The sequence below is a fragment of the Harpegnathos saltator genome, unplaced genomic scaffold, assembly GCF_003227715.2.
Source record: "Harpegnathos saltator strain DR-91 unplaced genomic scaffold, Hsal_v8.6 scaffold393, whole genome shotgun sequence".
In the NCBI taxonomy this organism is placed as follows: Eukaryota; Metazoa; Arthropoda; class Insecta; order Hymenoptera; family Formicidae; genus Harpegnathos; species Harpegnathos saltator.
Genome location: NW_020230198.1, coordinates 678876 through 694533, shown reverse-complemented (window position 1 = coordinate 694533; position 15658 = coordinate 678876). Strand labels below are relative to the sequence as shown.

Below are 15658 nucleotides of genomic sequence, written 5' to 3'. Positions count from 1 at the left end.
ATCTGAGAAAGCTTCCAAATGTATAAAATTATAACAGATACCAATCTATTCATTTATAGCGCACTTCTAGGTGTCAGTAACAATGCGAACTATGCCTACTTGGAATTTGACAAAATATGTTATTATTAAAACTGAGCTAAAAACAGACCAAACCGAATCTGCATATAATCTACACTAGGAAAAATGTATTGTTGCGTGAGCCAAAATTTTATTGTAACAGCAAAATAATTTGGTTAAAATATGCCCAACAAAACTGTTTAGTTTCTGTAAACAAATATCTTGTTTGATTACGGTTTGATTACGGTAACGTATAATACTTTTGTTATAGCAACCACAAAGCTTTTACTATATGAATTTTGTTAAAAATACTATAATTTTTTCTTAATACATAAAATCTAAGTTTGAGTGCACGGAAAGACAAAATAGTATCCATTGGGCATTATTTTAGTTGTAAAATAATATTTCGTTATTATGTAATTTTTATGGATAAAATAACTAAAATGCTTAATTTTTACATATGAAGTCTAAGAACAAAATCGTTTGAAGAGAACAGAGAACAAAGCAGAAAAATATATTTAGTTGAGACAACTAAATATTTTGTTGTATAAAACAAGATATTTGGTTGCTATTAAAAAATTGCCTCAACTAAACAGTTTTGTTAGAGAAACTAAATTTTTTTTCCTAACGTATATACCATTTTTTAGAAGAAGAATTCACCTTTACAGTGATGCAAAGAAAACGAAAATATCTCCTTTTTGACCTAAGTTATGGATTCTTAAATGCGTTTCTGGTAATTATAGTTACCAGTAGGCGTTAAAGGGTTAAGGCTCTCTTTCGTCGGGCCCGGGCCGCGAGAGAGACGCGCCGGAATCGAGTTCGATACTCCCAGAAGAGCCACCGCGCAAAACACACATATCGTCGCGTGTAACGGGTCGTCTTTTTCCGCCCTCGACGACGCTCCGACGAGGCAGCGGACGGACGAACAGTAATCGGACTGGCCGGGCCGGCCGAGTCGAACTCGTCGAGAGACGTCGTTGGAACGAAGAGCGTATGAAATTCAACGCGTACAAGTCTATCGGAACATTATACTTGCGGAGCAATCTGTGCAATAAATTACACGCGTGCACTCATTTTCACGCGTGGCTGCCTAAAGAGTCGTAAACCGCGCAAGAACGCGCGGATAGCGGCGATTAGAAGGCTAAGAGACTTATCCCGCCCGCCCCCCTCCCCTCCCCTCCCCTCACGATTGTACACGCGCTCCTTATACACCTTATGCAGGAGAGGAGATCGCTAAGAATCGGCGGCACGGAAGAACGCGGGCAAACGGTCACGCGGATACTCCAAGGCGGAAAATACGTGCATAAATATCCCGTATGATTCACGCGATTGAACAATCACATACGTTTGTGGCAGTTGCCGATATCCTGCGGCACGTAACGGATCCTCATGTCGGCGGCGCGAGCGAGTCTCTGCCGGTGGGTCGATCCGAGCGATGAGAGACGTTCCGCAGCTGAAAATCGCGCGAGCGACCTTCGCTTTCATTCCCTCGCCGTCCGGTCGCCGTCGAGGCACCATTGTCCACGATAATGGCGCATCTCGCTACTTGGACGTGACGTCGTCGCGTCGATGGAGAGGAACGTGTATCGCGGCTTCCCGGAAGCGCTCGGCTGTCGAAAATGAGGAGTGCAAGTCGGCGACGACGACGGGCGGCGAGAGACTTTCGCCTCGCGAGCCCCCTCGATTCTCTCTCTCTCTCTCTCTCTCTGTCTCTCTGTCTCTCTGTCTCTCTGTCTCTGTCGCGCGCTCGCCGGCGCGCTGAAGAATACCTTTCTTGACGTTAACGATCGCGCGAACGTCGGCGGGCACGATCCTCGCGGGTAATAACGGATTCCATAGAAAGTCTTCCTGCTCGGCCGAGATCGATAGCGCCGCCGATGAGCAGCCAGCCGCGGCGCGGCGGCGGGGCGTTCGGCGCTTACTTCGCAATTTCTCCGCCGACTTGTTACATGTGCGAGCCGGGCGAGCGGGCGATTGTCGAAACGACTCAAGCGCAAGGATAATCGGCCAGCTTCCTGCCCGCCGCCGTGAGAACCGCGACGCCGTGAGTATCGCGGCCGCGAGAGACGAGTTGATACGAGTCGCGCGTTTGAGAGAGCGGCCGATCGGCGGCGGCAGCGCGTATATCCGCCGCGACTTGTCAGCTGTCCCAGTTTAGATATCTCGAGCGGACCGCGGCAGTACCGTTATCGGCTGTCAAGTTTGATCCGACTCGACCGCCGACCGGAAGAGAAAACGGTCCTCGCCTCGCGGCTTCTCGGCACCTCGCTCGCAGCAGCTTGGCCCATGTAATCGCCCACGTGTCTGCCGCCGTGTAGATTAATCATTAATTAAGAGAGCACCGCACGAGCATCTGCTGACAGCGACGCGGCGCGGCGCGGCGCGACACGCGCGGAGGCACTTCACAATTTCTTCCTTGCAGTCGACAGCCGCGGCAACGTCAGCCGAACGTCGCTCGAGCCGCTCGTTATTGGAGGAGACACACACAGAGAGCCACTCGTCAAACGTCCACGTCCGCCCGGCGACTATTGTGTCCCCGCGAATCGACAGCCGAACGCGCGCTCGCTCAATTTACGCGACTGTCGCGCACATCAATTACACGGCGAGCGGACGTCGCGACGGCGGACGCGTGCGACGATTTCCGATCGATCGACCGCACTCGAGAACGGGCGAAACCCACCCGTTACGTCCCGTGATTTAGCGCTGCTCGTCTTCCTCGCGAGTCGCCCTCAACGGCGATTTCGTCGGCGCGGCGCCGCGCCGGTAATTGTCGTCGCGGCGGCTCGATTCACGGAGAGTCCTCTCTCTCTCTCTCTCTCTCTCTCACTCTCGCCCGGTTAGACAGTCCACACGATACAGTCGGGAATGAACTGCCGCGAACGGAGGCTGTGTATGAAAGTAAATATTAACGTGTGCTCTCCCTCGCTTACACTCGCTTACGCGTCGTCCATGTGTGTGCACGCTCGCGAGCACCGCCGCCACAAGCAAGGCCTTTCTCTCTCTTTCCTTTCCTCTCTGCCCCCCCCTCTCTCTCGCTCACTCTCTCTCTCTCTCTCTCTCTCTCTCTCCCTCTTTCTCGTGTACGCGCGCACGACTCCGTCCTCCTTCTCTCTCCCGTAAATAGCGACGTCACGTGACAGCGCGCGAGTGCGCGTGTCATCTGTTTAGTATCAACCGCGCCCGCGTATTTCCGTGCGCACTTTTACGACGCGACGCTGGAGATCTTTTGGGGTAGCGGCTGGCCGCGAGGAGACAGTTCATCTGGCGTTTCGTCGACTCCAAGACTGTCGCCTCGTTGAGGTCGAGGAGCCTGCGGACTCCTGTTCGCCTGAAGCTCGGCGACGGCGACGTCGCGAGGCGACTTGCGGCGCGCTTTTAACAGTACGAAAATGTGTGTTCACTTATGGACACTCGTGATGCGTGTGTATCATCCCATACAGAAGTTGCGGCAATGTTTTTTTCAATTTTGCTGTACTGTATGGGACGTGCATCTCGAGATACGTATATTTCTTTTCTTGCCTTTTTTTTTCTCTTTTTTACTTTCCCTATTTATCGTATGAGAGTCTTCTTACTCGTTATCTGTACTATCGTCTCAAATACTGTGTAGACTAAAGGGGCCCCGCATATGATTAATAAATATAGATACAAATATATCCAAAAGCATGGCGATTTTTCGAGGGAGACGAGAAGCTGCGGCGAACGGCTGGATTGTGCGGGCAAAATCGGTCCTCGTCCGACTTTTACATTAAGTCGCACATTAAGTTGTCAGAATGCCGACAATTTCACAACTCTGTTCTTCTTGGGAGAATGTTTTTTCAAGGGAAGAATAAATGTCGCTGCGACTAGTCGGACGACGTCGAACCGACTGCGAGGGAAGGGCAAAATCAACGGTTCGAGCAATTAAAGGCGCTCGGGAATTATCCCCATAATTATCCCGAGCTTTCCTCGGTATCGCGAGGCGTCGGCTCACGTCGCGGAAAAGGTAGGTACGGCTTTAACGAGCGTAGGCACGCGATATTGCGTAGAGTTCACCTACATGCGTATTATTAATTGTATGCGTCGTTATATCCTACGCGTTCCGAATTCCTTAAAAAGAATCGCTCGAGTAGAGCGCGCGCGAAAAATACGTGTCTCCCGTCGTGCTCCACTCGGCGTAAATTAATACAGAGAGAGAGAGAGAGAGAGAGAGAGAGAGAGAGAGAGAGAGAGAGAGAGAGAGAGAGGAGAGAGAGAGAGAGAGAGTCGGTCTCTCTGCAAACAAAACCTCAACCCACGATCGTTTGGAATTTTACAATAAACACTCGCTGCTACGTCCGTGTACGCTGCAAAATACCGCGAAATAAAAAAGCGAGAGAGAGAGAGAGAGAGAGAGAGAGAGAAAGAGGGAAAAACGGCGAAATGCTGATTGAAATTGAAACCCATTCGAATTGACCATTAAAAGCGAAACATCAAAGCCATTCGAGAGACCTGAAGCTCAATTAAATTTCCGTTGTCCGTTCACTGGAATATGTTCAAACTAAACCTGACCAGGCAAATAATCAAGAGCCAGAGAGAGCCAAACGTGAAGAAACAAATATATCGCAGGCGGGGAGCGCGACATCATTAAGGGATTCGCTCGCGGCCGCTCGAAAGAGCCCCGCGGTCTTCGTATTCTAGGTACCTGATTCAAGGTCGTCGTGGTCGGCTCCGCGCAGGCAGGAGTGAAAACTGCGAGACAGCCGGCGGCCACCGGGCGAGGCGCCCTCCGTCGAGACGCCCTGCATCCTTGATAACCGCTCGAGCTCGCTGGAGGAGACGCTCTCCTTGTCCTCGCTCAGGTCGGGCTGAGGTGAGGCAAGCGGGAGCGCGTCGGCATGGCTCTGTCGCCCTTCCTTGCTTTCTTCCCTCCCTCACACGCGCACGCGCGCGCGCGCGCACCGAACGGCGCCGAATAATTAAAAACTAATTAACCGCGAACGCGTGTCCGCGCGCGCCTGCGCACACGTGGCTGCAGCGCCAGCCGTGAGCGCGATCTGTTCGCGCGGATTCCTCGCGGATTCCTAGTTGCACCTGCAAAGAGAATCGCGGTCGATTCGTCGGTGCACGCAGGAGCGCGGCAAACGTCCTTCGCGACGAGCTTTCCCAAAAGCGCGACCCATGATCCCAAAATTCGCGAGATCGCTCTCTCTCTCTCTCTCTCTCTCTCTCCCTCTCTCTCTCCCTCTCTCTTTCTCCCGGGGTTTTCGACCTCGCGACGAACGCGCTCTCTCGCCGGACTTAATCTCCCCGTGCACCGGGTGGTATTAATCAACTTGAAAAGAGCCACCCAGCGACTCGCGTTCGTGACGAAAGCCGATAGATCTCGGCGAGGCCGAATGAAACTTTTCCTATTTCGCGCGCGGCCAATCGCGAGCGCGAGCTCCGCGGACGCACACCGCGTCGACGTTATGCTGGGCGACGGCGGAGTATAAATCAGCGCGCACTCGCACGGCTCAATTTGCAGGCCGGCGTAATGTCGTTGCGCAACGCGCGACGCGACTCGCGACGGCGACGTAGCGACGAGAGCGCTTTAGCGTGGCCAAACGCGGCTAATCGTCCCGCCGTCTTTTCGGCGCGCGCGTAATTTACTGCCGTCTATCGAAACGCCCGGCTCGCGCTCATGCATCACGATGACTTACGGGAGTTCCAGTTACTCGCGAGCGACGCAGAACGATGACTCTACACGGTCGTTTGTTCCCGGCCGGGAGTATCCGCGGTTGCAGCGCTCGTTTTGCGGATAACACCGACAACGCCCATAGACTAATGGCGCTCACCGCGGGATGCGGAAGAGGGTGAGGAGTCTTCAGGGAGGGCGCGCGGTAATTCGGCTGAATCGAGACGACAGAGTCGTTGAGTCGTTGAGGCGAGAGCCACTCGAGAGAAACGCAAAGTCGTGCAAAGTTTGCTTTCGCTGGCTGAATCCTCGTCAAGGCTGAAGCTCGCTTATTCGGGAGGAACTTGCGATCTGCCGCCCCGCGCAGGACACGAACATTTGCGCGGATATTTCGGCGTAAGTCTCATCGATTTCAGACGTCTTCGAGACGCGTTTCTCGACTTCGCGATCACGTCGGGCTTCTCGCGAAACTCGCGCGACCAGCAGTCAAGCAGAAGAGGAACTGCGTTCGAGAGCGCATCCTGCGTACGCCCAGGCACCGGTATCTTGCAAGTGTTAACTTGTGCATGTGTGTGTAAGCACGCGCGTTCGATGCATAATTTATACCGCGTGGGTGCGAGCACACGCGTGCGAGCGCGTGGGTGCGCGGGATTTTTTAGTACGCGACTACGCAGAGTCCAATTAGAAACGGCGAGCGAGCGAGAACTCTCGATCGAAGACGAAAAACGAGAAGTCGCTTCGATTTCGATCGAGAACGCGACGACGAATCGCGCGTCGTCCTCGAGGCCGCCCCCGCCCAGCCGCGATTAATTACCGCGTGGCTCGCGATTGACTCCTCGTTTGGCCGGCTCCGCGCGGTCAGCGAGGCGCATCGATCAAGCCGGCGAGAAGATCGACGAGAATCTAGTTACCGATCGGTTAACGTCGCGACGTTACGCTCTTACAGCCGCGCTTTATCGTCATGAGAATTCGATGGTCGCCGTGCCGGGCGAGTGCAGCTCGTTTCCTCCTTCGCGCGCCCGCTGTTAGTCTCGTTATTTAAGGGGAGAATTACACGCGGAGCAGGTCGTTTTCAAGGTTATTTTTACGAATTTTTCTAATAGAAACGGTAGGATCAATGGACTTGAAATTTTCAGTGTATTAATTAATGTTCAAAGTAGAAAATAAGGAACCTCCGCAAAAAGTGCCCGTTTTTCAGTCCCCGATTTTTAAATTAAATTTTATGCGAAATGATAGCTCTCATGATAAGACATTGATCACAAAAAAGTTTTACTTTGAGCATACGACTGGTTTCAGAGATATAGAGGATCAAAGTGGTCACTATCTAGTAAGGAAGTTTGATACTAATAACGTTTTATCGCACGAATTTTTGCGAAATTTAGTATCTGCGGGTTCTTTCAGTTGCTTATTACGAATTCGATGTCAGATTTAAAAAATTCAAGATGACGGACACAAATAGTGAAACAATTATTTACTTTTATTAGAACTGTTATGTTGTGGTATACTTAAAAATATTAACATCAGATAACTTCAGGACTGAATTTTTAGATAACTTTTATATTATTGGATATGATAATTATAAAGAGTCATGGAAACTGCAATGAAAAAGCTTCTAAATATAACAAATAAAACTATCACGTTATCCTTTATGCGTCATGTAACGTATCAATTTGAATTTGATATCTTTTTTTATAAAAAAAAAACAATAAAAAAATACTTTTTCCACTAAAAAATTGTCATTGAAAAAATTATTTTCGAAAACCTAATAGAAAATTCGCAATCAGCAAGCCAAAAAAACCACAACAAAACAGTTCCAATAAAAGATAAATGATTGTTTCATGCGATGTGTGTCCGCAATGTTGCATCTGCCATTTTGAATTTTTAAAACCTGACATCAGATTCATAATCAGCAATTCAAAGAACCCATAGATACCGAATTTTGCAAAAATTTGTGCGATAAAGCGTTATTAGTGTCGTATCTTCTTAATAAATAGTGACCACTTTGACCATCTACATCTTTGAAACCAATCGTATGCTCAACGTAAAACTTTTCTGTAATGTCTCATAATGAATTATCTTTTGGCATAAAATTCGATTCCAAAATCGAGGACCGAAAAACGGGCAAAATATCGAACATTTTTGCGGAGATTCTTTATTGCCGTCTATACGAAAAATATACACAAAACTTAAACGCGTTTATCTGGAAACACTATTTTCTTAAACTGTCAACACGATCACGTAAAAACTACTGAACCAAATAACTTGAAATTTTTTATACAATATACAGTAGACATGTTGTTTTCGCCTCTACCATGAACATAATTACATTTTATTTTATTCATTCTTTTAAACATGATTACAAGTTGAAAAAAGTTTCATTTTGGATAGTACTTTTTTTGTATAGTCATTATTTTTCCAAACTTGGCTTCACTTTGACGTCATTTTGGTACGAGCTATAGCAACCGTATATTTAAAAATTTTTTCTCAGTTTTTGATTTCAGAATAGTGAGAGAGGCTCGGAATTATATCGACAGCAAACATAGAGCTCGCAAACGGACGACTGCGTTTTTATTTATAATTACAAACTGAACTGGTTCTTTCTTGTGATTCTATAAAATTTATTTTATACTTTGAACATTAATGAATACACTGTGAAAATCTCAAGTCCATTGATCTTACCGTATCTGTTAAAAAAATTCGTAAAAATAGCCTTAAAAACAATCTTCCGCACGTAATTCCCCCCTTAACCCATTTACATCCGCAAGCAGAATAATCCGCACATAATGATTGTCACTCGTCGTCAGCCGCGGAATATTCTGCGAGCCACGACGTTCACTTATCACCAACCGCGAAATAATACGACGACGCTCACTTTTCGCCAATTTAGAGCTGTGTGATGCAAATGGGTCAATTAATACCTCCGATCGCGCTCGACTCCGTCGCACATTTCAATTAATGCGTCGTCGAGAGTTACGAGGAGATTAGCCCGGATAATTAAAATCGCAGCGATTGCGGCGGAGCGGCTACGAAGGTGGAGTGTCCGGCGTCGCGCAAAAACGCGAGACTTCGCGGAGTACGAGGAATCTGCAGCGGTGCATCTTTCCCGGAGCCGAAGGGAGATATGTTCCGTAGAAAGGAGAACGCTTCTCCGCGAGATAGATCGCTGCGTCCTTTGAGTGTTTTCGGAGGATGGGCGACGTGAAAGGGCGATGGGAAACGTGGATTCTTCTCATCGCGTGGGTCACGCGAATACAAAGAGAAACCCCAAGCGGCGGCGCGTTATCGTTAGAGGCGGAGGAGCTCGTCGTGTGGATTTCTTGGGAGAGAGGACGCTTTTCAAAAGAGAAATGCGTCTCTCGAAAGAGAGGACTCATCCCACCGTTGTGTCTTTCAAATGAACTGCTCTCTCTCACTCTCTCTCTCTCTCTCTCTCTCTCTCTCCCCCTCCCCAAGAGATGCGGGTATTTTTCCGATCGCGATGACAGCGCGACGACGGAAATTTGATAAAAATATCAATAAATATATGCGATATTCTCTCTCTCTCTCTCTCTCTCTCTCTCTCTCTCTCTCTCTCTCTCTCTCTCTCTCTCTCTCTCCGATTCGCGTCTGACCCGGATGTGCTCACTCGGTCGCAAGGCGGATCTCTTCGCGAATCTTTTTCCGCGCGACAACCGCGAGAAGGAGACGCGATTTCCAAGGACGGTCGCGCGAAACCGCGACTCTGTCGCGCGCGTTCGGCTTTAATAAATTTCGCCTGTGAAGCGTGAAGGATCTCGCGATTATGAGGCTCCGATATAACGTCGCGGATACGATATTCGTTATAACCCACCTGTTGCTCGTAAACCATAGTTTCCACGGCTCCACCGCGCGGCGCGCCGCGGGAAGCGAGCGCCTCCACGCGAAAACGCGGGTCTCCGTCTCAACGGATCGGCGCTCGTTCATTTCGCGAAGTCTAATTAACGAACCGAGATGGGTCCACGGTGAATTAAATATTAATCAGAGACGATGCGGCGCGCGGGATGATGAACGGTATCGCGCCAACAATCGTCGGAACGTCGGGAGAAAATCGTAAAGTCGCGAGGAAAAAATGCCCGTCTGATTTACGGCGCATTTCACGCGTCGGAAAAATAGCGGAGCGCAGAATCGAGTTATTTTCTCTCTCTCTCTCTCTCTCTCTCTCTCTCTCTCTCTCTCTCTCTCTCTCTCTCTTCTTCTCCGGGTTTCTCCAGAGAAATCGCGTCTCTCTGGTGGAAAATATTCAAAAGGACGAGATGAGCGCGTAAGCTCTTCTGTAATTTTTATTTTTTAATTACGATGACACATAATAATTATTTCCTGCTAAATTCCAGATGAAATAAGCGCGCGAGTTGCAGGAAAGACCAATTTCTCGCGAATATTTTAATTTACCGCGGTAATATCCGGAAGCCGAGGGGGAGGGGGGCGCGATTAAAAATACGAAACAAAGTCGTGAGAGAGTGTCTATTAATAAACCGTACAACACGTGTTTGCGCGATTAATGAAAAGCTCATTAATTATCCCTCCGTCGAGCGCGGCTACATAACGATCATTAGCGTGGCTCATTAGAGGTCTGCGACGGCAGTTAGATGGGATACCGAAAGAGAGGGACAAAGAGAGAGAGAAAGATTTACGAACTTTGGCCTTCGGGCAGAGGGGGGGGAAGGGGGACGTCAGTTACAGAACACGCCGCGATTCAGTCTCCGCAAATAGCGCCGGAGCGCCCCGCGCAAGCCTGAGCTTTCGTTTTCGCGAGCAGATTGTCGTTGGAGCCGCGACGATGACGACGACGGAGTAAATTTCGTGGAAGTAATTAACGCTGCTGCCATCCGCGCTCGTTAGTCCCGCCAATTCCGAGCGAATCGACGCGAGCGTCGACTGCGTTAAATCGCATTAGTTTCACGCTCGCTTCTCGCGCACGCCCGCTTCGCGGCGAGTGCGATGCTTCGAACGGTGCGACTTCACCGCGAATCTTCGCCGAAACTTGGGTGGGAAGAGACACGGAAGAAGAACGTGGAAAAACAATTCGATCGCGCGCTTATCGCTTTCCCCGTTCTTGCGACTTGACTCGCGCGACTCGCGCGAGGGAGGAGGGGATATACCGCGTGGACGCGACCCAAGTTAATTCAGAGGATATGCGGCCGCAGGTGCCTCCTCCGTTACTCTATAGATTTTCAAAATTGCACGTTGCGCGTTTCCGGAAACGAAATTTAATTACTACCGACACGTGACGCATCGCTTCGCGCTTCGCGCCGGCGAGAGCGCTTCGAAACGGATCGGACGGAAAACGGGGGCGCGAGCATATTTCAGCTTCGCACCGTAAGCATCTGCTGTGGGGATGCGCGAGGCGGGTTATTTTCAGTGCAGCGTGACGCGCAAACTCTGGGGTGCGATAACGCCGTGCTTTCGATTTAATCTCCTTTTGATCGTTCGTCATCGCGACGCGGATCGCTTGTACTTCTCGCGATACCTGCGCGTTTGCGGATAAATCTCCATCGCGAAGGAACGAGCGATCCGTTCTCTTTTTTTTTCTATCCTTGTCTGTCTCTCTCCTTACACGCTCGCCGTAAAAAGTACGTCCGTGTCCACGCTGAGCCGAGCCGCGCAAACCAGCGGGGAGATCGCCGAGGGAGATCATAATATTTTACGATCGCGAGGGAGACGAAGCATTTCCGCGCGAAACGCCGCCTGTCGAGCGTGAGTGACGTTCCCCGATATGAACCGCGGCTTTATCGCTCTCGTAATCGACGCTCTTTTTATCGCGCCCGAAGCCTCACAGGTGACAACCGACGCTCATTCGTTTCTTTTAACGGTGAGAAAGCTGCCGCGCAATATCGCGGACGAGCCGCTTTCCCAGACGCTGCACTAATCAACGAAGCCGCGTTGCATCATAAAAGTAAGAATAAGCATGTCCTCGACTAGAAATTTTGATCAGGTTCACCTAACATTGATAAGGACCTGATAGAATGAATAGAATGAATAGAGCGAATAGAATGAATAAAAGATAATCCTAAGTAAGTCGGTCCTTATAATGTCCTAACGGCAAATGAGTAAGGAAGATCTTTATAAGGTTATAATGATTGGGTCCATATTAGGACCTTAATGTACCAACCTAGTGTATGATATAATATGGTTCAGTTAATCAGGTCCTTGTCGGGATCTTATTCATTGTACCTAATATGATTGGCATTATCGAGTTTTAACAAAACAATTTTTGGGTATCATTTCCAAATATAAAGATGTTTGCATTGAAAAAACATTTCAGATCACTTGAATATATTTGTAAAATGCTATAGCAACTATCCTCTTTTTAGCAGTCAATAAATAGTTGTAAAATTAACGCGACATGCAACTTTTCTCTTTAACACTACTTTATGTCTTGTCACCTTGTGATACTTAATGATCTTATGATATTCATTTTATGTTTCTTTTCCGAAACATTTTACAAGTATGCTCGAGCGATCTAAAATATTATTTCACGCAAATATCTTTTTATTTGGGAATGACATGAAAGAATTCTCAGCGTGTCATTTCTTATTTCTAATGTCATCATCCAATATAGCCGTGGCGAGTAATCAGAAGCCATAATTTGAAAAAAAAAAAAAAAAAGAAAACGTAATAAGGATTCCATAAGGTAACTCAATAAGGACCTGACTATGAATCCTTACTAAGGTCCTGATATCCACGCTGCGTTACATGACTTACTAGGACCCGATAGTATTACCTTATTGGGACCTGATGTCCAAATGAGGTTAACCTGATCAGGACCATGGGATAAATTTCTAGTTGGATCTATGTCTTTGCGACCGCGTCAAAATTCGCCGACATATAAACGCGACCGAACGGGTGAAGTTGACTAACTCGCGCGAGCTTTCGATCTCTGCGCCTCGCGAACGTTCGCCGATATCTCGTTAGGCCTGTCCCCCCTCCGGTTCCTCCCACCGAAAGCCCCTCGTTTGGTCAGCGTCTCGGGTCCGCTCTATTTTAAGTCGTCTCGCTATATCTCTCTACTCTAACACGAGACGTCCGCGGCGCGTGTAGCGATCTTCAAGAGTCCTCTGGGCAACCTCAAGTCCGACCTCTCCCAAGTTCATCGGACCTAATCTATCGCGTCGATATACGAGAACTCCTTCCTCAGAAGCTCTTCTTCCTGAGATTCACGGGCGATAAGAAAGAGAGAGAGAGAGAGAGAGAGAGAGAGATAAACTTCTGCGAAGCCTCTCCCGCGGTATCACGGCGAACGGTAACGGCAAGTCAAGGAGGAGGAAGACGCATCACGTGCGCCCGTAAAGTCGCGGGGAAATCACGATCCGTGAAACTCGCGTAACTCGGCAACGCGAGACGCGCGAAGTTTACGAGCGCCGACGAGACGGACGTCTCTCGTCGTGCGTTTCTGCCTCGCGCGCCTTCGTCGGTCAAAGTCTAGTTCGAACACTTTGAGAATCTCTTGGCACGCTCCCGCGCGCTTCGTGACTTTCAGATCCGTCCGAACGAGCACGAGATGCACTGGCCTTTTTAGAGGATTTTACACGCATTGGTGCGATGTTACGATCAGGAGCTAATTAATTTCGATCTTGCGATCGTGCCAAGACTCGCGACGTTCGAATTTCGTAGCCGCAATCAAACGCAAATTCGTCCCCGCGATTTATTTCGGACTCGGGAATTCTACGGTGCCGCGATCTGACAACCTCGGGGGAAACGTCAGACGCCGATTTGTCTCCAATTTTTTATAGTTATTTTTGATGTCAAAATATAAAGAAATCTGTTATCATTTTCAGCTTAAATTAATTTTTTCAATTTTTTCAAAATTTCTCAAGTTTTTTGTTTATTCTGTTTTTGTTCATTTTTTGTTCATTTTTGCCAGATTTTGACGTTAAAATGAGCTTGTTTGCTGGATAATGAACCGAAAGATTACCCAACGTCGAATGTAGCGTAAAACTGAATACTTTTTCAACAATGACATCAGCCATATTAGATCTGCCATTTTGAATTTTACAAAATGGTTCTGATTCATAATCGGCGACATGTGTGTGCAAGTTTCAACAAATCGGACACATATATTTTTGAGAAATATTGTTTTAAATAGTGTACTTGTGCAAAACTTGAAAAATTTCGAAAAAGTTGAAAAATTAATTTAAGCTAAAAATGATAACAGATTTCTTCATATTTTGACATAAAAAATAACTATAAAAAATTGGAAACAAGTCGGCGTCTGTGACGTTCCCCGAGGTTTACTTGCGAGGAAACGAGCGCGTGTACAAGGAGGAAATGTAGAAATAATAAATAAGTAAAACAGGGTCAAGTTGGAATGCTCAAAGGCACTTATTCGCCGTAAATACCTGTCGGCATGGACAAACGAGACAGAGGAGAGCGGGAAAATTAAATTACCACCAAGCTTACGTCTGAGATGCATCTCGTCGGCAACGTTTAGAAGCGCCCGGCAGGCTGGCTAGCTTTGTGCCGCTGCGAACTGACGTGAGTGCCGTGTAATTCTAAATAACCAAGTGACAAGCGGCGAAGAAGAGCGCGCGCCCTTTAAAGCCCTTCCGAAACGGATTATTCAAGCGCGATAATTGGGAAAACGACCGGGTGGCGTGGGAGAAAGTCGGCCGGTCGATCGACCGATATGTGTGTGTGTGTGTGTGTGTGTGTGTGTCTATGTATGCGGTGTTTGTGCTTCGCGTTGCGTGATGATAGGTATTTTTAACGTTGCGAGGCGCATCGCGCCAACGTTTCACGGAGCCTGAATTCGACAAGACGAAAAGAAGAGGCGGCCTACACACGCAGACGGCCGTTCAAAGTCAAGCCCGCAGCGCGACGAGCGCTTCGAGGTGAGGCCGAAGCGGATGCTCGGGCAACTTCATGCGTCGTTAGTTTGCCTAAATTGAGACCGCGATGAGTTCATTCAATTAAATTCGCCATCATAACGGTGAACGGACGATACGGCGCGAAACCACGCGAGTCGACGGGCGATCGCCGCGCCGCCTCGTCGGAGCGGCGCGTCGAAAAACGGAGTGAACGCGAGTTTTTTCCTGTTCGCGAGGCAGTGAGTAACGCGGGAAAATGTCGCGCGGCTTAAGACCGTATCACACTAGCGACTCGCGGGGCTGCGGCTGCGGCTGCGACTGCGACTGCGATTTCTGGTTTTCCAATCACACCTGCGATTGGCGATCGCGGCTGCGGCTAAATACTGTTAACATTGCAAGAGCATTTGCAATATGAATATGGATTTGATACGATTGAGAAGGGGTTTACATTCGGTAAATATATAGGAAAGGGTACACCTCACCGATCTTTTTCATTTTGAAATATGTTATAAAGGATGAAATTCTGAGTGACTTTTCCTAATACAATTATATGGGGGTCGCTTATAGTTTCTGAGATATTTGACTTTAAAGTTTTATAATTGTACATTGAAGTATATTTGAAGTAGAGGTAAATATATAGAAAAGGGTACACCTCACCGGTTTTTATCATTTTGAAATATGTTATAAAGGATGAAATTCTGAGTGACTTTCTGATACAACTATATGGGGGTCGCTTATAGTTTCCGAGATATTTGATTTTAAAGTTTTGGAATTTTGATTATCCTGGAATTAAATTCCAGATATCATAAGCTGATGTTGTTTACAGTACAATCCAAACAGTTAATCCAAACATAGTGTATACATAGAAATATAGGAAACAGTACAGGGCCCCGTCCCTCCCCCACACCCCCTTCCCTAAAAAAATCCTAACCTAACCTAACTTACTGCATCTTTATATATTGTTGAACGATGTTGAAAAGATCTCCTTAAAAGCCACAACACCTAATTATATGCAGATATTATAATAAATTAAGTTGAGCCAGGTGATAATCTTATGAGAACTTTTTTCAACAATGTCCAAAAATATATAAAGATGCAATAAGTTAGGTTGGGTTAGGATTTGTTTGGGGAGGGGATACGAGGGAGG

At 47.8% G+C, this 15658-nt stretch overlaps 1 protein-coding gene across 6 annotated transcripts in view; it reads right to left on the bottom strand.

Moving 5' to 3' along the window:
* Positions 1–15658, bottom strand: part of raskol (Ras GTPase-activating protein raskol) — a 264298-nt gene that overhangs the window by 106493 nt on the left and 142147 nt on the right. For 2 of the 6 annotated variants that reach the window (XM_025300973.1, XM_011152691.3), the window contains exon 2: positions 4718–5106. The exons of 3 other annotated variants lie outside the window; for them this stretch is intronic. In XM_025300973.1, coding sequence (XP_025156758.1) covers positions 4718–4820 — 103 coding nt within the window. In that variant the 5' untranslated portion in view covers positions 4821–5106. Of the gene's footprint in view, positions 1–1402; positions 1537–4717; positions 5107–15658 lie in introns of those variants that run through there. One more of the 6 variants, XM_025300974.1, reaches the window with a different exon arrangement.